Source organism: Eumetopias jubatus, unplaced genomic scaffold (genome assembly GCF_037043125.1).
Source record: "Eumetopias jubatus isolate StellerSeaLion01/CBP00866 unplaced genomic scaffold, mEumJub1_p1.0 scaffold_17, whole genome shotgun sequence".
Lineage (NCBI taxonomy): Eukaryota > Metazoa > Chordata > Mammalia > Carnivora > Otariidae > Eumetopias > Eumetopias jubatus.
Window position 1 is genome coordinate 72,279,764 of NW_028274823.1, and position 25,028 is coordinate 72,304,791.

The following is a 25,028-nucleotide window of genomic DNA, read 5'->3' on the forward strand; positions in this document are numbered from 1 at the left end:
GTATACTTCTTTTTAAAAACATCCCTTTCCAAGTTATAGCAAAGAGACAAAGGTACTTTTATCAGTTTACTTTCTCATGCCTGTACCTCTAGCATGTTGGCTTTTTCCCAATAGTTTAGTTCACAAGTTTTCTTTTTTCTGACCTTTGTTGCGACGTGACCCACACACCTGAGGGGCCAGCTCCTAAGTGTGAACTTGGACATCGTGCTCTCCTGGGCGGCAGCTGCCCAGGTCACGGAGGGAACGTTGCAGGTCCCGCAGGAGGCGGCCGCGTGGGTGCCTCTTCACGGCACCAGCCACAACCTCCAGACGTGACTGCTGTTTACATCTCGTCACCACGGGTTGCTTGAGCTTGTTTTTGAACTTCATAAAGCACTACCCTCGTTGCCACGTTAGAAGTTCCTTCTGTTTCCATTGCTCTGTAGTGTCTGTCTCAATATGCCAGTTTATCCGAGCATCCTAATATTACTGGACATGGGAATTAGTCCCAGTCTGCAACTGGCTATTGTGAATAATGCTGCTAAGAAATTCTGACTCATTGCTGTTGGGCATATACCCAGGACTGGAGGTGCCCGGGCACAGGGTGTTTGTAGGTTTGGCTTTAGTAAATACTGCCGGCGATGTAGGAGGGTTCCACTTGTTCAACTGTCTTCACGCTACTATCAGTCCTTTCGTTAGCTCATCTGGTTGAGTGTTTACAAGTTTTGGTATTTCTTAAGTATGAAGTTGAAAAATAGTATTTTAATAAATATTTAGAGATAAATGACTTACAATATGTGTATTATGTTGAATATATGCAATTATATACTTTCACAGAGGATCATTTTCTCTTAATTCAATTTAGCAAATTATGTGCAGGTAAACAGTTTTTGAGCCAAAATTGTATGAGGTTCTGCGGCAAAGAATAAGATAGTCCATGTCCTCAGGCTTTATAAACAGCCTAGTTGGGTAGTGAGACAAGAAACAGATTAATTTGAACACAGGAAGTGCTCTTGACTGGTTTCTGCTGGGAGCTGTGGGGACTTCGGGACGATCAGCACAGCCAGGACGTCAGGGGACGCTTCCTGGAGGAAACACCTTCCGAGCTGGATCTTCTAGGGTGAGTCAGGGTAGCCTGGTAAGGAAGGATGGAAAGGGCCTTGCAGAATGAAGGAGCAGAAGAAAGGTGTTGGAACTGGACCAGCACACTCTACGGGGGGAGCTAAGCCATTCCGAATGAAGAGAGTTAAGATGTGAGGGGTAAAATGGCAGGACTGCAGACAGATCTAGCCAGGTGGAATTTTGAGGGTGGTGTCATGTCCACTTTATGTCTGGTTTGTGTGGTCCCTGGTAACACACATCTGTTGCTTCAGGTGGAGGCGGTGCTCTGGAGGGGAAGGGCGGGTGGGGAGAGGGGTTGGAAAGGTTTTGTAAGCCAGTCAAGAACATTTGAGAAGTGTTTTGATGGATTCTCGGGCAACATAAATGGGAGGAAGAAGGGCAGTGGCAGGGCTGGGGAGAGGGTGGGCTGAGAAAGAGCTAGGTGGTAAAATAAAGAGCTGGTCGGTGGTTTTTTGGGGGCGGGGAGGGGCAGAGAAAGGGAGAGAATCTTCAGCAGGCTCTGCGCTGAGATCATGACCTCTCACAACTCTTGAGATCATGACCCAAGCTGGAAATCAAGTCAGTTGCTTAACCGACTGAACCACCAGGGCGCCCCTTGAGTTGGTCAGTTTTAATGGATGATAACATGTTAGGTGGCAAGAAAAGGGAAGTTAACTTTAAGTTTGGAATTATATAGCCTTCACTTCAATTCGTGTTAAAGCATTTGAGAAAACTTGCACCAAAAGAATTCTGCTACCCCCAACTCTGAGTCACTTACATCAGAGAAATCGTTTTCTGTTCCGTTGGTTTAGTTTTTTACCCATTAAAGTGCACGCCCTGCCCTAATAACAGCTGGTGTATCTGGATCAACCTTTAAATGCTATCACCCTTCATTCCGAAGAGATGGGGTAGGGGAGAAGGGTAGTAAACTTTATAAAAACTCAAGTCAGGGCTATCCATTATCTACCTAATTTTAAATTTGGAAAGTTCTGTCTTGCTCTTTAGGCTATATAAATGTGTAGCTAAAGTGGAAAATACAACAGAAAACTCATATTGTCCCATTGTCCTAAAGCACTGAGTTTGTTTTTTTCAAAGCTCACAGGATTTTTTTTAAAAACATTTATTTACTTGACAGCGAGTGAGCACAAGCAGGGGGAGTGGCAGGCAGAGGGAGAGGGAGAAGCAGGCTCCCCGCTGTGAGCAGGGAGCCCGATACGGGTCTCGATCCCAGGACCCTGGGATCATGACCCGAGCCGAAGGTAGACGCTGAACCGCCTGAGCCACCCAGGCGCCCCTACAGGATTTTTTATGTTCAGTTAGCCAACATACAGTCCATCATTAGTTCAACGATTCATCAGTTGCATGTAACACCCAGTGCTACCAGATTTTGATTTTAAAGATTCGTTTGAGAGAGCAAGAGAGCACAAGCCGGATGGGCAGAGAGGCAGAGAATCTCAAGCCGACTGTGCTGAGCGCGGAGCCCCGCACAGGGCACGACCCTGAGATTATGACCTGAGCGGAAACCAAGTGTCAGACTGGGCCAACCAGGCACCCCGCAAAGCTTACAGGATTTTTAAGTAAATTTCACTGTCAAAGTGAAACAGTTACCGTATCTTCTGCAAATTTAGTGCCTCCCTGGGATCCTGCACCTGGGCCCATGCAGGACCTCTCATCAGGCTGCTCAGGACAAAGCTGAGCTCTTTGTAGTTTGTTCATTCTTACTGAGGGCCACTGGTTTCCTGTTACCCTGTGTCTCGCTTTTTTGGCAATTTGTTGTAGTTGTTGACTAGCAGCATATCCACCGCTGAAGTGAAACTCTAATATGACAATTATTACTACAGATTAAATTGCCTTGGGAGTTTTTTAAAAGGACGCCATGTGGAGATTAGCGCTGGCTTTCTCGTTTTTTCTAACATTCCACCAGAAGGTTATAGGATACGTACTTCATCATCACATATCTTTTGAAATGAAAAGCCTGCTCTTCTTGGGTGACTCTGGAGCCAGATCATTATTAATTATTAGTTACAGTGTTGTGCACTGTAATACAGAAACAAGCTGCTGTTGGCTCCCTTCCCTGCTTGGAGCCAAACTCGCCAAAAGATGTACCCTCTTGTTTACCGAACACCAGGGGGCGCTCTTGGTAAGTTAAACTTCTCGGGAGGGAAAAAACAAAGCCGAGGCCAAACCAAATGGACAAGAAACTTGCCAACAACTGGAACAATAATCGCCAGTTCTGATTCGTAGAAGGGAAAGGATAGGTTATGATCTCAAGTCCTGCGCGAAGACACACAGCTGGCCAAGAATGTGTGCTTGTTCAAACAAACAGGGACTGATGTACAGGGCACCCTAACCTCCCCAGCCTTGTTTCCATTTCACCTCTCACTGAACACGCTGACTTCACAGTTGTCTGCAAGAAAGCAAGCGGTAACCCACACATAGGGCAAAACCCGGGCAGTTCATAACAGGAAGCCTCCCAGACACGGCAACACCTATACTTTCCTACTATTTCTGAAATTATAGTGCTCTTCCTTTGAGTATGTCTGAGACGACGCACTTTGCTCTGATTCGCCTACATTAGTCTGAAGGCTTCCTAGGACACAAATACTGTCCCTTGCCCCTACATCAGAATTTGTCTAACAGAACAAAGAGGAGCCTCTTAGATTCTTGGTGTTAAGTGGATCAAATGGCTAGGCATTTTCAAGTTCCATTTTTATGTGCTTTCTCAATAATACCCCCATGAACACTGACTCTTCTCCATATTTCTCTGAAGAATGCAAGGTTGTGTATTTTCAAGCTAGAACACGCTTAAGACCCAAATCATTCCAGGTTATAGGCATTCCTTGCAAACTAAATATATGAAAATCTGCGTCTATATGAAAGAAATGGGAGGGTGTTTATATTTTTTTACATTAGATTCCTCACAGGGTTCTTTTATGCATTTGTATACATTTAAAATAATTCAGTAGAGGGGCACCTGACCGGCTGACAGAGGGAGAGAGCAAGGAGAAGCAGGTTTCCCACTGAGCAGGGAGCCTGACGTGGGACTCGATCCCAGGACCCTGAGAATGTGACCTGAGCCAAAGGCAGACGCTTAACCAAACTGAGCCACACAGGCGCCCCAGTAACGCATTTATGAAGATGGACCCACCCACACTTGTTCAATTCCACTCTTAACACCAGATATTCAATAGCCACCTCCAAAGGATCCACAAGGGGAGGTTGAAGTCCAGCTTCTTAGCATGTCTGTGAGTCCTCCATGTTGTGTAAGGGCCGACTCAATGCTCGTTTCACCGTGTGAGCGCCCCTCAATGCATACACACTTGTGTGTACCACACTACTTTCTCCTGTAACTTTTGTTATGGACTCTTGGCTGCTTTTCTCCTTTTTTCCAATGCCCTTCACTGTATTTTCAGTCGAAATCTATTCTTCCTTGGCCACCCTGTAATTTAATCTTGAGATAATTTTGTCTTTTTAAATTTTTTACAGCTTGCTGAAGGTTTTTTGTTTCATTTTTGTTCTGACATTTTGAAAGATTTCTTAAAAGATTTTATTTGAAAGAGAGAGCGTGTGCACATGCAGCAGGGGGAGGGGCACAGGGAGAAGCAGACTCCCCACTGAGCAGGGAGCCCGCGGGGCTCGATCCCAGGATCCTGGCATCATGACCTGAGCCGAAGGCAGATGCCTAACGGACTGAGCCACCCAGGCGCCCCTGACATTTTGAGTTTTTAAGTTCCAGTGTTAAGTTTAATTTCTGCAAAGTCCTGTTTAAGGATACTTGATTCAGGCTAGTTCTTGTTGCAGTTCTCTTCTGCCTTATCGTTGAGGGGAGACTTTTCATCAGCTATAAACGATTCTCATTTTGTTTTCTAATGGCAGTGTTTATAGATGTTGTCTTCCTTTTTCTGCTCATTTTGAGAGGCATCCTTTTCTTGACTTGCAGAAACAGTTGGTTCTATCCAGGCAGAGAGGAGGGGTTTGTGTGGCTCACTGGAGTCGATTTACTCGTGTTCTGTTGGTACAGGGAAATGCAGTATTCCCCCCAGAGAACACTTTTATTTTGAGCTGGGAGGGGTTGTTCTCTTCTGATTCTGTGATTTTTTCCACCCCCCTGTGAGACCCTTGCTTCCTTCTTGCACTTTACCATCAAGCCTCCAGGAGACCTCTACCCCTCCTCCCAGAAACGGTACCTTCCCCAAACAGCCACCTTCAATCTCATGAACTTTCAAACTTCTTCCTCTCGACGACCCAGTGGCCACTGCTCTGCTGAACCAGGGTCAGATTTATCAGTATAGATCTTCCTTGACTTACAACTGATGAACCCATGGTAAGCTGAAGATGCCCTTAATACACTAACCTACCGAACATCACAGCTCAGCCCAGCTGACCTTGAGCGTGCTCAGACCACTGAGGTTAGCCTACAGTTGGGCAAAGTCATCTAACACATAGCCTGCTTAATAATAAAGTGATGCATAGCTCACGTAATCGCCTGAATACTGCACTGGAAGTGAAAAGCAGAGAGCCTGTCGGGGCACAGAACGGTGGGAAGTGGGTCGGTTGTTGACTCTCGTGGTCATGTGCCTGCCTCGGAGCTGAGGCCACTGCCGTCACCCAGCATCATGAGGATGTACCACGTGATCCGTGGCCTGGGAAAAGATCCGAACTCAAAATCCCAAGTACAGTTTCTACTGAATGCGTATTGCTTTTGCACCATTGTAAAGTTGAAAAATCGTTGAGTCAGCCATCGTCAGTCGGAGACTGTCTGTATTTCCATCACTCGTGGTGGGGTCCCTGCCTTCCCCCCCCCGGTGTGTACTGCCACCACCAGGCCCCTGTTGCCCTCGTCCCTTTATTATACAGTTTCCACCTGACTCTGCCTTCACGTGGGTCCTGATGCTGGCCTCAGAGGCTTAGTTCTCTGCTTTCCTGCAGGTTGAACTTCTGTGTCTCATGGTTATGCTGAGGGCATGTGTCCTAGGTGACTTACTCGGTTCTCCTTATCTGCACGTGTTGGGAAGATTATGAAAGAGATTCAGATTTAGGCGGCTGCCGATATTTCTTGGAAAACCAGAAGCTCGAGTACCTCCCCTTAGACACGAACATCCAGCAAGAATAACCAGACGTGTGAGCAAAACCTCTAATATGAAAGAGAAAAAAATGAACACAAAGCAAGGTTAAATACTGTATCTATTAAGAACTGGTTCTCATATACTAAAAAAAAAAAAAAAAAAAAAAAAAAACAGAACAAAAGAGAGCTCCTGAAAATTAAAACCTGATAATAGACATGAAACCCTCGCTGGCAAAACTGGAAAAGAGACGTAAAAAAACGTAAAGGACAAAGACACGTAGTAACTAAGAGCAAGAGGCACAACCCAGTAGATGCAGTGTCTGGACCATGGGAGTTCCAGAAAGAGCAAGAGAACGGAGGGGGGACATAATTAATGTAATAGTTTTAGACAATGCCCCCACGTGTAGGGCATGAGTTTGCAGTCCACATGCCTACCACAGTGGCTGACAGGGGTATCACACTAAAGCACACTGTAAAACTACAGAGCTCTAGGGACAAAGAGTAATTCCACGAGCTTCCAGAGAAGGAGGCTCCATCTAGAGAGTCAGGCATAGGAATGGCTTTAGATTTCTTCTCCTGAGCACAGATTTTAACCCTTAAGTGGTTCTTCGGGTTTGGCTGCCTGATTAGTTCTCAGTAACGTCATCACGTTGCCACACGTCGGACTTCCCGGGTGACAGCTTGTTTGCTAACCGGCTCCCCACATGGAAGATAAGAATGTAGGGCCCTGTCCAGCCCCCCCCCCCCCCGGCCGCCCTCAACCCCATCTTCCTCATGCAATTCCGTTGTGCCTTAGATCAGGCCGACAGTTCAGACGACTGGTGGTATTCGGAGCTGGGACGCAGACTAAACCGTGATGACTTCCACCCACGACTGGCTTGTGTCTTGTCCTGATTGTCCCAGGTTCCCCGGGGCCCCTAGCCCACAGCAGTCTGGAGCAGCTGTCTCTCTGCCTGCCAGCTAGGCAGCCGTCTTCCTGAGGTCTCCTTTCCCCATTGTTCTGGAGACCCCCTCCACCACTCTGCTGGGTCTCCTGTTTCCTGGATCCCTTAGCTTCCCCTTTCTCGGTTGACTTCCTCCGTCTGGGGGAGCATGGCCTTCACACGTCTTCCTGCGAAAGGGGATGTGGGTGGTAAATTTTTCAAGACCTGTGGCTTTGTTTTACCCTCACACTCCATTGATAACTTGCCCGAGCTTAGCACTCTCGTTTGGAAAGCATTTTCCTTCAGCATTTTGAAGGCGTCGCGCCTCACTGGCTCTAGGTAGGCCCTTCACGTCATTTGTCCAATGGTTTATCCTTGGGCACTTGCCGTACTTCAGGTGAAATTTACTTGCTGGTGAAGAGGAAAAGAATCTGCACTAACACCAACAGCAGAGTGGGGGAATGGATTCCTGACCTTGGATGTCCAAAGAACGATCCTGAAGTGGTGGAGTCTGGGCATCTCCTCGTGAGCGTTTATAAGTGAACTGAAAACCTCCAGTCCACAAGGACATGATTAACCATACGGTGTAAATATTTACCACCGCGGTCTATGGCGACCACAGAGTCCTCACGCTTGGGCCATGCGCACCTTGGAAATAATCTGTACTTCATTCAGGTCTTACACGGCTCGGCAGGTGTTTGTTTTCAGATGAGAAAGGCTCCAACGGTCACATAATTAAGTGGGCTAGAACTAAACAGAGATTTGTCAGTCCTGTGCTCTTTTTACAACACGACCTAATTTAATTAGTCTTCATCTCTGACTCATTTGCCCTCTCCCTTCATCCATCCCGCTATATTTCAGTACATTTTCCCAAATGCCCCACGATAGGCTAGAACATAACAAAACCACCACACTAAAGGTCTTTAGCTAAGAGATAAATGAACATGTGTACTGATCTCACATTACAAGAGCGCTTATATTTTAGTCTCTGACCATGACCACACGAATTAAACTTTTGTGCACACACACCCAGGACACCTGTGACAATTACAGATCTATGCCTAATGCCCCTTCCTGTTCCTGCAGAGGGGTGACGCAGGTATACTCAACAGCACTGGTGTTAGAGTAATTTTTAAAAATTCTATTGAAAGGGCACAAATCCAAATATTGACAGTCTAAACAAAGAGCTCATGGATCCCGTGGACCGGCCAATTACCCCTGGGATGCTTCTAAAATTGTTAAGACTCCTATGGTCACTGTCCTCTCTCCCTTGTTATCATTTATAAAAAGCAATACCAAACGTTCGAGACTAAGCCAGAGATGTGACGTGACAGAAAAGCACTTTATCTGACGGAAGGGCCCATTAAGAAAGTCAGTGTATGATGAAAAAAAAAAGACAGCTGGAAATAACAACCATAAATTTTTCAAGATCATTTATACATCTTTTTAATTAGATTAGCTTTACAAGCAACTTGAGAGCTCTTTCATAATGAAACACTGCTTTTCAAATTACATGACTTTACCTCCTGCGTATGAATCCTGAAATTCTTTGCCTGCTGTTGAAAAAGGTCTGTGTTTTACAGCTGGTTAATGTGTTGAATGAAAAACAGCATTAGAAGCTTTATCTTTAACCAGGATTAAACACATATAGGCCACGAGTAGTTTTAAATTTTGTTTTAAATAGAGTCCTGCTTGGTGACAGGTTAACAGTCCCACTAACATGAAACGAACAGATTTTAAATGGATACTAAAGAAATGGCTATCCTGGATTTCCTGATCCTTTCACAATCATCTCCAAGAAATTTGTTACAATTTTCCGAAAAATACAAATTTTAAGACCTGCCTGGAAAGCACACACACAGACAGTAGAATCTGACACTTCGCACAACTGCAGAGATACACGTGTGAATGACACAGGGGCTCCCAGAAGGAAAGGCTGTTGCAGTCCCACCCTGGCAAGCACACAAACCGCCCCCCCCGGAACAGAACACAATTTCTACTAGACCTAAAAACGACAGCACTTTCGAGTGGGGGCCCAGCGCAGCACGCCGCACCACAGACCAGAGGGCAGAGACACCTTGCACCCCCAGGTCCGGCCGGCAGAGGCACTGACTAGAGAGAGGTTTACATTGCATTGTCTGGAACACAGAAGAGGAAGGAGAACAAAACCGAGCAGGGGCAGGAAAGACAACAATAAACTCGAATTTTCTCCCGCAAGTTCTCCTAAGTGAGTTCACGATACTGAATCTTTCATCCCGCCCTAAGTCCACGCTGTCAGTTTCACTAAACAATTTTTTTTCATGTTTTACATGAACAATAGCAATCTTTTAATAAAAATTACTGAGCTTTCCATAGAAAAGGTCTCTAATTGAATACAAACTATACAGATGCTAAAACTGTCATGAGTTGAAATATACAGAAGTATTTCTGTACACACATTTTGGCAAAGATCAAGGACAGAGAGAGAAAACTGAAGTGGGCAAGGTCTAGACCCATAATTCATGCTAAACATGGATACCACCCTTTGGGCTCTGCTAGAGATCAGCCCAGGAAAACAAAGTCCTAGACATCCTTCCCAGTTCATACATCAAAAAACAGAAGTCTGGGAGGCCTTGTGTGATAGTGTTAATAGTCCCTCTTTTTTTCTGAAAAGTAAAAGAAAAGTCACAGAACAGAATAGAATAATAAAGCTACCTGGTTTTCCACTTCTTTTGTGTTTTTAAGCTAAACGTCCAGCTTTCAGTACTGACAAAGAGGCAAGCATCGTGCCTGAGGAATGCCTGCCCTGGCTCGGGTCCGAGGATTCGCTAACGTTCGGTCTATTACCAACGCGGCTCAGCCCCGGCGCTCAGTACCCCCCTGAAGCTAGCCAACAGAAGCCAGGTTCTCCACTGCAGACCACATGCGTCACAGGAGTAGGAAGAAAACGTAACAGCAAAATTGGAAGTACGATCAACGTGACAGGAAGCAAAAGGAAAAGTCTTAGGAAGGGGACGTTGTCACCTTCTACATCTACAGGATATACCTGAAAGCATGAGAGAGCCCTTTGTCTTGGGAACTTGATGCTGAGGACAAACTCAAGTTCATTTAGTGCCAGTCACTTTAGTCTTTTAAAAATACTAACTTAAAAGAATAAAACCTGGGTATTTTTTTTCTTATAAAACATGAACCGAAAGTTACTGGTAGTAAACGGTGATGGTTTTACTGTTAATATTTCATTATGAACAATGTCAAAAACACGACAGCAGCAATCTTTAAGAGCTCAAATTAGTGTAAAAGACAGGACTACAAAACAATCTGAGTTTTAAGTTGGCGATTAAAGTGCTCCTTTTCTTATGGTAAGTAAAAAGGAAATGAAAGTAATCATCAGTCACTGGCAACAATCATGATAAGAGGTCTTTTTTAGGGCAAAATTTAATAGTACGAAGAAGTTTACAAAAATAGATTGATGCTATTTGGGGGAGTAATACTGTAATTTTTTCTCAATGCAGTTTTGATGTATTGTACCTGATCATACAAAAATTACTTCAAATTCAAACTTGACTATATAAAAAAGGGAGAGATGAAATGAACTCATCTAGATGACAGATCTGGCAAAATATAAGAATGAAAAACTTCTACCTAGGGCACTTATTTCACGTCCAGATGTCAACCCCATTTTCTGCTGGTAGCTTATATTCTTCCCGTGAGCAATCACAGGTTTGGAGTCAATCATGCAGTACAAAGTCACACAGTCAAAATCTTCTTTCTGATGCAACACGACAAAGTTGTTTGTTTCCTTATAAAAATGCCAACTGGTTGTCTATTTTCCTTTATCCCATTTATTCGTATTCACAAGTTAACAAAGAGCGTCAACAATTATTGTAGGTGAAGTGGGGTATTGCTGGATCAAAGGCTCTATAAGACGTCTTTACTGATGGAATCAGAAGGCTTATTGAGTTCAACCCTCACACCTTTTTCACCTGCAAGGGGAAAAAAAAAAAATTCATTCATTCATTCATTAAGCGCCAGAGAGCATCTGTTATTCTGATACTGTTTCCCACTGAGCTCCTAACAGTGTGCACAATGCCTCAGCTTTGCAAACATACATCATCTGAAAACTATTGTACTCGCTACCCCGCAGCACTGTTATAATGAACGTGTTACTCTGAACTGGTAAACCTTCAAAGGGAAAAGCCATTCTCTACAGAGATAATAATTTTATCTCCTTTTACTTGAAAAGCAATTTGAATTGCTATAAAAGAGCAGTGTGTTCAGCGTCACTGAAAGCACACCACTAGGGTTCTGCCACAAATAATAACTTTAAAAATACACAGAAAAAGCAATGCACATCCAATTTTGTAATTTTACAAAAGGCTGATGTGGGATTATCAATGGCTCGTGAAAATACAGCGAATCAGTAATGTGAGCACTGAGCAGACTTTTGGAGCTATGAGGTAGGGTTAAAGAAAAGAGGGAAGTGGTCCATCCGATGGAAAACTAAGACTCCCTGCTTTCAGGAGACCATTCGGGGTGGGAATTGGGGGTGGGTGGGGCTGGCATCCTGAAGGATCCTCAGATTTGGTTCAAGTGTGTTGATTTATGGACACCACCGGCTGGCAGGGATGGCATCGACACGCCTGTCTGACTTATTGATTTCGGCATTTCAATTCATCTCCTTTGTATTCATTTTCTTCGTGTCCACATTCAACGTGGAAGACCTGGATATTCTTTAGAGCATGTACGTTTAAAAAGGAAAGGGTATTTATTGACTTCCTTCTAACGGGAGAATGAGAGGAAGCCAGATGGCAGTTAAGTTGGGCAAGTTGGGCAGCCGGTGACTGGAAAGGGTAATCACAGAAAAACTCAGGTTTCTTGCCTCAAACTTTCCTCATCTTTGGACAATGTTGTTGGTTAAAGAGAACAATGAAGATGACTTGAGAGAAGTCCTTTTTTACATAAGGGAATTAAGGAATCTGACATAAACAAGGAGCAAGTCTTTGTGGAGTTAATAAAGACCGTGTTTGCGCTCACGGCCAGCACCGCGGGACTGCGGGGCGCCTGCCTTGCGGGATACCCTGGCCCCAAATAACGTTTACCTGTTAGATATTTTACTTTAGCTCGTGCTCTCTCATCTGCATCAAAATACCAAACAGTTATTGCGTACCTAAAAGAAAATTTAGAATAGGGTAAGAATGATCACACTGGGGAAAAAATAGTGGTATGCTCTTGCAATGGTCTATTAAAACGTGTAATGCCAAACAATGCCTTGACTGGATGTGTCAGGGGATAACTGAGCGCAGTAACAACCCACCTCTCCAGGAACCTCGTCGCTCAAGAGCGCAGCAGAGACCCAGGAACAGCCGAAATGGATGTTGCAAAGTTGAGGAGTTTTTAGGGTTTTCTTAATACCTACTTAACCGGCTTGCTTATCTGTTTTGCAACCCCACAGCAGATCAGAAACAGACAGGAAGAAAGGAAAAGAACGGCCCCGGCAGAAAAAGCACAGTATCACTAGCACAAGTTCTCAAAGAGAAGCAGAAGAGGACCCGAGGCCAGGGCCCGGTGGCGAACGGGGGGGCTCACGGTTTCAACAGCTTCTGAGGACATCACTGTAGGACAGCAAAGACCAACAGTGGAGGTTTGTAATTTTATAACCTGGTGTCATCAAGAAAGAGTTAAATTATGCTTAGAGTTTTGGGGATTTTTATCAAAATAATTATACTGTGTTTTGACATTTAAAGTTTATTTAACTAAACTCTATTCCTCTGAAAACTTCACTTATTTGGAACAGCTCGTTCCATAAATAAAGGAAGACTGTCTGGTTTATTAAATACTACAAGGCACACAGTTACAATCCTGGTCCCAATAATGGGGGAAGTGTACATACGCCAGAGGAAGCAGAAACACACTATACATGGGAATTCCTTAGTAGAACACAACAGTTAGTTAAAGTATCTTGCAAATTTTAGCCAGTGTTCCCTGGGGCCGGGGCAGGGGGAAGGGGGCAACACTGGTCGAATGAAGAGCCCATACAGTGACAGACCTGAATCAGGAAAGGAGTCAAAGGCAGAGTAGAGTCAGAGCCTGGAAGTCTGGACAAATGGGGAAAGTGAGGCCCACAGATCACTCAGCTGCTGAGTGATGACACTGAGGTCAAAGTCTGGCCTCCTGACTTCCAGATTCTGCTCCTTCCATGTAGCCTCTTCTATTTGCCCAGGTGGCCTTGGGAATGGGAAAGGGGCACAGATAGGTAATTTTCTCTCTTTTGCCCAGGCCCCAAACTTTCAGTTACTTAGTGATTAAAGTCTTGAACTTGAACAACCTTGACCTTTCTCCCAGAGCTTCCCTAACACTATCATAACTCCTTGCTCCTGGTCATTCCGGGCCCGGCTGAGCTCCCCTCTTCACTGTGAAACCTGGCCCATCTGTTCCATCTACTCCAACTGACACCATTTTCTCCCTCCTCTGAGTGTCTCTCCTCCACAGCTGTCTGGCATTTACTACCTAAAAATGTTCATTATTTCTTTATTTAGAAATGATACAAGCGGCCATACTCAAGATTCCATAAAAGGGAAGGTCTACAAAGCAGGTTCTAGGTCAAAAAGGGTTTTAAAGAAACACCAGGGGCGGAGATGGGCACTGGGATGCCGGGAAGAGAGACGGGGGGTTTAGGATGGCACATCGTGTGATGGGACAGCGTCCCCCCCTGGTTCCCATTCACGGCTTCTTAGGATCTCTAGCCACAAACTACTCAGCCTGCTGCCCACTATGTGAATTAGGGTTAAAGGCAACATAGCTCAGGAAGAAGTAAGTTACAAAGGAGTGCCTGGTTGGCTTAGTTGGTGAGCATGCGACTCTTCATCTTGGGGGTCACGAGTTTGAGCCCCATGTGGGGTGGAAGGAAGGAAGAAAAAAAGAAAGAAAGGAAGGAAGAAAAAGAAAGGAAAGGAAAGGAAGAAAATAAGGAAAAGAAAAGAGAACCAAGAAAAAAGAGAGGTGACAATCAAGTCTTTGGAATTCAAACCTCCCCCGGGGGCTGGCCCATGCCTACTACCACCAGGAAAAGCCAGCTCTTCTCCCGCTGTGACTATGACTAAGCCTCTTCTCACCAGACCCAACAACTGCAGGCCTGTAACTCACTATCACAAGATTCAAAGTCCCTTCTATAATGAAAAATAGGTATTTACAAAATACTGCAATTCTTCTACAAATATTTATAACAATGTCTGCAACATCTTCTAGTTTAAGAGCCTTAACATTTCAATGCAGAAAGCGTCAAATAGTATAATAAGGCTCCTAGATGCTTATTATTAAAGCTAAAGCGTTATTTTTCTAACATTAACTCCCCCACGCGGCAACCTTTCTTCTTCCCTCTTCCTTTCTACTCTCCGGGTGCCTCTTGTTTTTCTGCTTTAATTTCCCTACATTATCCCTTTCCTTTTCCTCCACCACTGCCTTTGAAAAGCTGTCCTTTTCTTTCTCTGTTGAATCTTTCTGTCCCCCAAGTGAATCCACTCACAGGATCAGAATGGATTATAGTCAGAGACGCACAAAATAATGAGACAGGCTGGAGGAAGGAGAGGACCTGTACTTCCACTTCTTACCCCAAATGGAAGTGGTTATGCAAAGTCACAAACTTTTAGCGCTAACTGGGAATAAATCATAAATAAAATTATTCAAATTAGAATAGTTATGACTGAAGCGTTGTGATAAAGGTAACTAAAGAACAGGAAGACACTAGAAAACTCTCAGGTATATCCTATCTACCCCCTCCTCTCCTGCCATAGTCTTTACCAATTTTTTCTTAAAAGGAATACTACACCTTGTAGAATATGCTGGTTGTACTTCATGAGGGTTGCGACGGTCAGACCAGAAAAACAGCAGTCTATCAAATTTGGGTTCAATGTCAGCAAACTGGGCTTTGCCTTCTGGAAAAATTCGAAGTATACCTCCACTTACCTATGGAAAAGAGCCAAATATGTAAGTATGAGAGCAAGAAAGCTACAAAATGAAATTTAGGGAGGAAAAAAAGACGATTTCAGAATCAAAATTCTTAGTTGGATTATTCACAAATGTATCTCAAATAACAAGGTATGGAGAGGAGTTGAGATTCCAAGCACATGCACTGATACAAGGAAAAATTCATTTCTTGTTTTAGGGATTTCTGTAGCTACTGATGAAACAGAAGTATTATCTGAATTCAAAAGGCTTAAAATGACACTGAGAACCAAGTTGTAAAAACTAGTACATGTTTCTTATTTAGGGATGCTTATGATGTGCTTAATTAGCCTATTCTTTAAAAATGTGTCCGTTTCAAATCATCTTGACTAAATTACTCTAAATGGTGATGTCAAATAAACGGTTTATTGTATTCTAAGGTTCAACAGTAATTAATAAGACAGTCACAAGTTTAATGCCTCTTACTTAAAGAATTCAACTAGGGACGCCTGGGTGGCTCAGTCGGTTAAGCATCTGCCTTTGGCTCAGGTCATGATCCCAGGGTCCTGGGATCGAGTACCCATGGAGCAGGGAGCCTGTTTCTCCCTCTGCCTCTGTCTCTGTCTCTCATGAATAAATAAATAAAATCTTAAAAAAAAAAAATAATGAATTCAACTTCATCAGGAGAAAGTGTCATCATTTATTGTCACCACCATCATCACTGTGGTCATTATTAGAGACCATAGCTCTCCCTTTCTAGACTGCGCCTGACACATTGATGGCTACCTGTTTACAGAACTGGGCTCCATCCAGAAAGGATAATTACTATTTACCCAAATACACATCCATCTCTATTGGGGATTAGATGGACTCACCTATTCATTCCAATACCAACTGGGTATTCTGGGACCTGAGGTGGACCCCGGGTACAGAGTAGGGAATAACATACATGGATGTTGTCCTCGTGGTATTTACAATCTGGGGGGAATTAAAGCGAGGCCAAACCCACCCACAACTGAGTAGCCCTTCACCCTTGAAGAACTAAACTCCTAAGCAGGTAGATGCTTAAATTGAAAGGAACTTTAATACTTAATCAAGACATCATGGAGGCTGAGCCTAGAATCTGTAGTTAGGCAAGCTGTTTATCAGGCTCATCCTTAAGTTAAATTCAAGCTACTTGTACCCTTGCCCACCACCTTCCTCAGATTCTGCTCAGATTGATTCCCACGGCACTCATGCAAACATCTAAAGAATCTCTAGACTGTGACCAAGAACACATCCTTTTCTTCCCCCTGACCTCTGACTGGAGTCACTGGGAATATCACAGGTGATCTGCTGAAAATGTTTAAAAAGAGATAATTAAGGCTTCCATTCTTCCTCTGGGAAACATTCCCTGACCCCTGAATTAGGTGGCCGCCCAGGCGGTCCCAAAGCAATCTCTCCTGCCTGCACTGGGCCTAACCAGTTGTCATTGTTAATCTACTGATCTGTACCTTCCACTCGATCCGAGGCTCTATGAAGGCTATTTCTATTTCTGCTCTATCTCCAGCACCCAGAACAATGTCTGGCACACTGCACATATTCAGTGCAATCTTGCAAAGAAGTTTTCAGTTCTACATACAAAAATACTAATAAGGACTTTTTTCAGCTTATGCACTAAGTTAAAAACTACATATTAATGACCCTGGCTAGGTCAGATCAAAATTAAAAGATCAGCCTAGAAAGGACCTAACAAAAAGAAGTTAGGAGTTACTCAAACATATCTCTAGCTTTCAAGATATTCACAAAATTGGAAAAAAATAAATTTTTAGGGCGCCTGGGTGGCTCAGTCATTAGGCATCTGCCTTCGGCTCAGGTCATGATCCCAGGGTCCTGGGATGGAGCCCCACATTGGGCTCCCTGCTCCACGGGTAGCCTGCTTCTCCCTCTTCCACTCCCCCTGCTTGTGTTCCCTCTCTCGCTGTGTCTCTGTCAAATAAATAAAATCTTTAAAATAAATAAATAAATGAATTTTTAAGTTTTAACCAAAATTATACTAATCTGTTCTGTGCATTAGGCTCAAGGCAAATGACCAGATTTATGTCTCTATTTTAAACTTAGAAAGCTATAACGGAAAAACCATGCTTGTAATTTACTTAATCTACTTAGCAGTAAAACTTACCTCCCTTTTGAACTTGGACAGAGGAGAATCTTTAAATCAGTATGACACAGAAAGAGCATGATGAGCATATCCTAAGTTTTAGGACAGGACTAGGTTTTTACATATTTAAGACTTGGTGATTTTCATCTCTGTGTATATGTTTGTGTGTGTGTGGGGGGAAGTGTTTTAAAGGTTATTTGGTTTTTAAAAAGTGCCCTGGCTACACAGGTGTGTTCATGCTGCGAAATCCACTGGGTTATACATTGTGTTCACTTTTCTATTTGAATATTTTGCTTCAATAAAAGTAAATAAAGATTTCTAAAAATCAACCAAAAATTAGTTTAGACAACCTCCAAAGCAGTAAGAAAGCATGACATACTTCTGAAGTTTCAATCATTTAAACTCAAGTGAAACTCAGGCCAATATTAAGGAAATAAATATTTAAAACAAGAGAAAATTAAATGTATTGTACACTCTAATTGGTTTTAAAGGATTTGTCAGTATTGATAAAACTTCGTTTTTTTCCATAATCAGGGAAAGAAGGAATCCTGCCTCCAATATTCGATTCAATAACCCAATGCCAGATAAGATCTCCGCAACAGAAATAAGTAGGAAATAATCCACAATAGCTGTTTATATATAATCTCTCTCAAAAGCCATTATAAAGCAATTATTCGCAGAGGAGTTTTTTTTTTTTATTAAAACTATTAAAAGGCATATATTTTAATGAAATACATTTTGGTAACAGTTAAATTCTGGGGGGGCACCTGGCTGGCTCAGTCAGTGGAGCACGCGACTCTTGATCTCGGAGTCGTGAGTTCGAGCCCCACGTTGGGCGTAGAGCTTACTTAAAAAACAAAACAAAACAAAACAACAACAAACAAAAAAAGTTAAAATTTGGATGCATGCCTCAATATCTGAAAATAAGGGAATCCACTTTTTGAGATAATATTATATTTCACTTTACAAAGATCCACTCCTAATACCCAAAACTGAAACAAATCTAAGAAATGTTTAACTATTCCATGTGTTAAAGCAAAGGCAGTCTCCCTAAGAGGAGTATGAGTCTTAATAGCCATGGGGGAAAAATACATGGTCAAGTGAGTTGCATACCTTGGCATCCCAGTCTTTATTAAGATAATATATACACGTCACACATCTTCCATCTCCATTTGGATTATCAACATGACGTACATAACCCGTTCCATTGCCTGGATAACAAGCAACCATGGCCTGTAATAATAATGATGATGATTTTAAAAGTCTATACATAGATGAATAAAAAAGGCAAAACAGCTTATAAAAGAAATCTCTGATTTTTGGCTACTCTTACACTTAAATTCTTCTAAATAAAAATCGTATTTTGTAGATAAGAAGAGGCAAAGATAGCCTATGTTGACACTTATAAAAAGAATACAAGGGTAGGTTGGTGAATAATCCAAGGCCTGGTGAGGTCTGCCTAAAGATGAAGGGAAAAACCCACATGGGAGAATCAGAGGCCAGAAGGATTGCAGGACACACTCTCAGGATCTTTATTCACACTGATGATCAAGATCAAGTGAGTTCTTGTTCTGCTCCATGGGAGGCTCTGTCCTCCCTGAGCTTCCTGCAGAAAGAACACCTGCATTACTGTCTGACAGCCAACTACCTCATCTGACACTGTCTCTGAATTTACAAGGTCAACTCCAAATATTCACTCACTTAATTTCCATGATTAAAAAAAAAGGCTAAGTGACAAATTAGCATGTGACTAATTCCTCTTCAAACCAGAAAATAATTTTTTGCTCACATTGTAATGGACATAGTTCAGAAGATTGTTGGGTATTAAGCATGAAGGTGCAAGAGAGGTCCAAAATAAAAAGCACCAGAAGAACTCACGTGTTCTAGAACTGTCGTACATACTAACCGAATGAAATTAGAAAGAGTGATTTCACAGAAAAAAAACTCAGGAATTATGAAGAAAACAAAAACAAAGATGATCAAGGTTACCACTTATTCCTGAAATCTTTTATTTCTCCAATTTCTTCATGTATTGAAGTCAACAGGTCAGTATTAATGTCAGTGAATTAGTATAAAGCTATCAAACAGTAGTGAGATTACACCATTATTTAAGATAAAAGGCAAATGCTAATTTTTAAAATTCATATTCAACTGATTAGTGAATAAGTAACTCAGTATTCCACCTCTGGGAGACTAGGAAGCATTTTAAACCTGAAAGCTTAAAAAAAATAAAAATCACATTTTCCTAGACACCCTGGACCTACTGCTTTTTCAGAAGCAGGATTTTTGGTGAATATTCGTATGTCTCCATTTTTCCTGATTCCAGACAGACTTAAATGCTTTCTTTTGGGACTTGAGGTTGTTAATAACAGGCAGAATAGCATGGGTTTAGTGGATTTAATAATGCTCAATAAAAGATAAATAATTTCCTTGTCACTAGCTACTAATGTAAGGCACATGCAACAGACCTTGAACAGGAACTATAAGATACCAGTTTAACAGCGCAATTAACCCACTTGTGATTAATAAAGACACTTATCGTAAATTACATGATAAAGTATTATCCACAAAAAGAATGGAAAACAAAAAACCCCCAAAAACACAAAAACCAAAACACCCAACCTGAACTCTTCTCTAAAGTGGTCTCATCTCCAAAAAGTTCACTCAGGCGTCTCCAACTATCTCGTAACCTCAGAATCTCTTGTGCGAAGAACAAAGGGGAAAATCTTTCTTTGTTCATCCACCCCACTCCACCCCACCCCATCCCATCCATCCCATAGCAAACACCTCCTGAGCACCAACTATGTATCTGAAAGGCCGTGGTGGGAAGAGAGGGGGGCGGTGACTACAATGATGAACAAAACAGAGTCCCTTGCTTTCATTTATAACCCATAAACAAACATGTATAATACACTGTTAGGCAGTTATCTTTTCATAAGTTGAAGGATACAGAAAACAACAGAATGATTTCTAGAACAGTGGTCAAGGAAGACCTATGTGAGGGGCTCACATTGAGCAGGGACTTCAGTGAAGGGAGTGGCAGGTTGTGCAAATATCTGTGGGGTCAGCATTTCCGGCCGAGGGAAAATGAGAGCAAAGGCAGAAGTGGGTGGGCCAAGTGGTAAAGCACCGCAGGCCAGCTGGACTGAATGAGCAAGGGCAAACCAATGGAGGGCTCAGCAAGCCCTGGTCAGGACTTTGGATACTGTTTTAAAAGTGACAGGAAGCCAACGGAGATCGATGATCACGGAGATCAATGATCAATGTTTTAAGAAAGTCAGTTTCAATTCTGTATGAATAAAAACTAACAAGTGCAATAACCTCCGTATCACCCACTACCTAGTATTTTTTGGATGTTGACTATTTGCCACACGCTCTTTTAAGTAATTTGTGTGTACTAACTCATCTGGCACAACCACATGAGGTAAAAAGTATCATCATCTTCATCTTCATTTAACTGTTAAGGAAACTGAGGCCCTGGGGGCGCCTGGGTGGCTCAGCTGGTTAAGCGTCTGCCTTCGGCTGAGGTCATGACCTCAGGGTTCTGGGATCGAGCCCTGCATCGGGCTCCCTGCTCAGGGGGGCAAGCCTGCTTCTCCCTCTCCTGTTGCCCCTCCCCCTACCCGTGCTCTCTCTCGCTCTGTCTCAAATAAATTCAACCTTAAAAAAAAAGGGAAACCGAGGCCCAGAAAGGCTAATTAACGTTCTCAGTGTCTATGACAGTAGAGGGAGGTAGGAATGCAGGCAATGTAGTTTCAGAACCCACATAACCGCTACTCCAGACCGTGGGCGGGAAGGAGAGAAAGAAGGTGGCTGGCTGGCTACCGCAGTTTCTAGGAGAGTAACACAAAGGAGGCCCGCCCAGGGCGGCAAAGTGGGGAGAATTCTGAAGGCAGAAAACCAGCGTGACCCGCTAATGGATCGGAAGTGGAGAGTAAGAAGAGTCAAGGACGGCTCTGAGGTTTTCTCCCTATGGAATGGAATGGATGGGATTAACACTTTCCAAACATGGAAAGACGAGGTGAAGGAGTGGTTTTAATAACGCGTCATGGAGGAAAGGAGTTTCTCAGCAATGGTCGTGAGGAGCCAGACACCCCAGAACAGAACAAAACTGCAGACATCTGGATTGTGCCTCAACATGGGATCTGTCTGTATCAGTCACCTTGGGTGACATGGTGGTACCCAGGGTGGCGACTGGTGGAGGGATGCAGTGAAATGAGAAGAGACCAAACAAGCAGATTCTGCCCCAACCTTCAACTAGGGGCAGCATTTAACTGCAAGCTGGTACATAACTGTGAGGGAAGTAAGACAGGAGTAAGAGTCTCAGAAGATGGCCAGACAAGCCCCTCCAGCCATACAAGGAGAGACTACAGGAGGACAGAGCCTAAGCACACCCAGAAAAGACAGGCTGTCACAAAAAATCTGAGACCCAGGGGGCCACACTCCTAGAGTTCTGGGGAAAGAGACACTCTGTAGGAAACCTGAAAAGGTTTGGAAGGGTCATGAATTTATTCAAGTAACTGCACGGCACAGTGACGACACAGTGACACTGCATTTAGTAACTGATGCATGTACTGAGACTCTTCTCCATTGGGACTACAGCAAACATAAAAAGGGTGTTTCTCTAGGTATGGGGATTAGAGTGCATTTGTCATGATGAGCACCGGGTGATGTATGGAAGTGCTGAAACTAAGGTAACCCTGTATGTTAACTAACTGAAATTAAAATCAAAACTTAAAAAAAAAGGAGGGGGGAACATTTCTCTAAGTTTCATGAAATGTGGCAGTGATGAAGCTTACAACCAGTATTCACATTTAAACAGTTATCCTTAGCTATGATTTGCATCATCAAAATTTTAAAGTTCCTTAAATGTAACACAGCTTTTCCAGTTCTGAAATAATATTCATGCTCTACTTCTTAATTGGTTAATTTTGTTTTCCTGGTGCATTTTATATATATTTGTGTAAAGAAGACTCTGATGTTGCTGTTCCTGTTTTGCTTGCTTTTAATATGCAACTAATATACTCTTATTCACAATACTTTAGTAAATTCAGTTTCTTTTCTATTAACTCCTTGGTAAAGCAACTAATAACCATTCATTCTCTACTCATAAGGTGCTCCTTAAGCATCTTATTAGTATAGATGTCATTGACAGCATGAAAAAATATTTATGGCATTAACAGGAACTTAAATAAAAAACTATAAACAAAAGAGTGGAAAGCACTACTTATGGCATACCTACCATTATCAGCCTACAACAAGGGCTGCTACGGTGTCAGTCTGAAAGGACTTAACTGGAAAGAAAAGAAAAAGTGGGCACACACAAAACAAATGATGAACTGAGTAGTATAAAAAATAAAAAGAATTAGGAAAAAAAGGAAGTTTTCGTGTGGGATAAAATAAAATAAGGGGACGAGGCTTTGAGCTACATAGAATACCTAAGGTTATCTTTAAAGAACTGATGTGATTTGATAAAGGTGAAGGGAAGAAAAGCAAAGTGTCTGAAGATTACAAATACAGCCAACAGTTAAGTGACAGTGGGGTAGCTTTTAAGAAGGCAGCTTCTTTATTCTAGGATTTACATGGAAGATATTATAAAGCACACTGCTTTGGTCTGCATGTGTGTACCCCCGGACTCATTTGTTGAAATCCTAACCTCTAAAGATGATGGCAACACGAGGGGCCTTTGGGAGGTGCTAAGGTAATGAGGGTGGAGCCCTCAGGAATGGGATTAGTGTCTTACAAAAGAGCCTGTGGAGGGATCCCTGCCCTTCTAACCATGGGAAGACACAGTGGGAAGTCGATGGCCACGAGCCAGGAAGAAGGCCCTCACCAGAAGGCATGGAGACCTTTATCTTGGACTTTTCAGCCTCCAGGACTGTGATAATTTCTGTGGTTTGTAAGCTACCCAATCTGGGTTTTTTTGTTGTTGTTTTAATAGCAGCCCACATGGACTAAGCCACATCTATAAAAGATAAAACTATTCCAACAGATTTACATTAGATGTACCAGTTCTAAGGATAAGGAAATGCATTAATGTCTATCAAGAAAAACTGAAATGAGACTTATTAAGGATTGAAGTGATACTCCCTGGCTGTCCTGTCCTTTCCCAAAAGCAGCAGGACCAGAAATGACCCTGCACTCCTCTAAGGTTTGGGGTAGAGGACAGCAGAAGAATCCAGGCATTTGTCTGAAAAAGAAACAATACAATTGCTCCTTTATAATTCTGAGGTATGTTTCTAATCTGCCATCTCTTTGAGATGCCAGCTTTAAATATTTCAATTTCCCACTGGGAAGAGCCTATTGAAACATAAGCAAAACAATTAAATACTATTTTTTCCTTTTTGATATGAAAATATACATGATTGAGGATGTTCTTAAGATAAGAAACACCATAAATTTGTTTTTCACTCTGAGAATAAAAGGAAGGAAGAGGTTTGTGATACCTCTTTGGAATCTGAAGACATTTATTTCTGGCATTGGAAGACTTGTATTCAGTATGAAGCTGAAATCAGGAAACTTTTAAAAAAAATTTTCCTTTTTGAACAGAATTATTTTAAAACATTGATTCAAAGCTAAGAGAACCAAAATTTTCTGGGCTATCAAAGTAATATTTTCCCTGAATGAGGGGAAACGGTGTACTATCTGAAAATTTATCCTATTAAAATGTACTGCCTAGGGGCGCCTGGGTGGCTCAGTCAGGCAAGGGTCTGACTCTGGATCTCAGCGCTGGTCTTGATCTCACAGTCCGAGTTCAAGCCCCGCCACCCCACCCCGCCACACAGGGCTCCACACTGGGTATGGAGCCTACTTAAAAAAAAAAAAAGTACTGTCTAAGTGTACACAGTACTTGGCCCTCTGTGGATGTTGACAGTGAACATTTAGTAAGAACTTACTGCAAGCCAGTCATTTAGACTTCATAACAAATTTATGAGGCAGGTACAATTAATCTCTCCATTAGAGTTTAGAAAACTGAACTACGGTGAGAATAAAAATCTTGCCAAAGGTCAGAGAGACTCTAAGTGGTGGAGGTGGGATGCGAACTGAAGCAGCCTAGAGAGAAAACTCAGTCTGTCTGTACTCCTCCTCAATTTCTGGCTCCAGTAAGGCTTGTATTCAGTCTGGAGTTCAGATGAAATTGGTAACACGGGCTCCTGCGTGATTCCCCAGCTGCTATAATACCACGGACTCATGCATAATGCTCAATTCTCAAACACACAGATGTAGTACATATGGTGTTTTCCAACTCTATACCTTACCTTTTAAGTCTCTTTCCCAACCACCCTGAAAGCATACCCACCCACCACCATCGCTACCCTCTGGGGTTACATACATCCCACTTAAATATGGAGAAAAACAGGTCACCAAAAGAAGTGAACTAATAAGAACAGGTTGGTATTTATTGTAAGAATAACCTAATTTTAAAACTGCAGACTTCAATTATACCTGTTTGGGTAAATCTCATTTCCAAAAAAATACAATTAAAAACGTTCTAAAAACTCATGAATTTTGTTCATTGCATTAATTAGCATGGGAGGGTAATGGAGGAGGGCAATCTACATGCATTAAAAATTTTAGATCTCTGCAGGCGCCTGGGTGATTCAGTTGGTTAAGTGACTGCCTTTGGCTCAGGTCATGATCCTGGAGTCCCTGCTCAGCAAAGAGTCTGCTCCTCCCTCTGACCCTCCCTCCTCTCATGCTCTCTCTCAAATAAATAAACAAAATCTTAAAAAAAATTTTTTTTTAAATCTCTTGACTTAGTTGCTAAACTTTATTTTTTTTTTTAACATTTTATTTATTTATTCATGAGAGGCAGAGGGAGAGAGAAAGAAGCAGAGGGAGAAGCAGGCTCCCAAGGAGCAGGGAGCCCGATGCGGGACTCGATCCCAGGACCCTGGGA

At 42.7% G+C, this 25,028-nt stretch overlaps 1 protein-coding gene across 2 annotated transcripts in view; it reads right to left on the reverse strand.

Moving 5' to 3' along the window:
• Positions 1-8,486: 8,486 nt before the first annotated feature.
• EGLN1 (egl-9 family hypoxia inducible factor 1) overlaps positions 8,487-25,028 on the reverse strand; it is a 59,702-nt gene continuing 43,160 nt past the window's right edge. The window contains exons 2-5 of one of the 2 annotated variants that reach the window (XM_028104518.2): positions 18,242-18,361; positions 14,873-15,009; positions 12,147-12,214; positions 8,487-11,030 (exon numbers count right to left, since the gene is read on the reverse strand). In XM_028104518.2, the coding sequence (XP_027960319.1) occupies positions 10,966-11,030; positions 12,147-12,214; positions 14,873-15,009; positions 18,242-18,361 (390 nt within the window). In that variant the 3' untranslated portion in view covers positions 8,487-10,965. The remainder of the gene's footprint in view (positions 11,031-12,146; positions 12,215-14,872; positions 15,010-18,241; positions 18,362-25,028) is intronic. The other variant, XM_028104519.2, reaches the window with a different exon arrangement.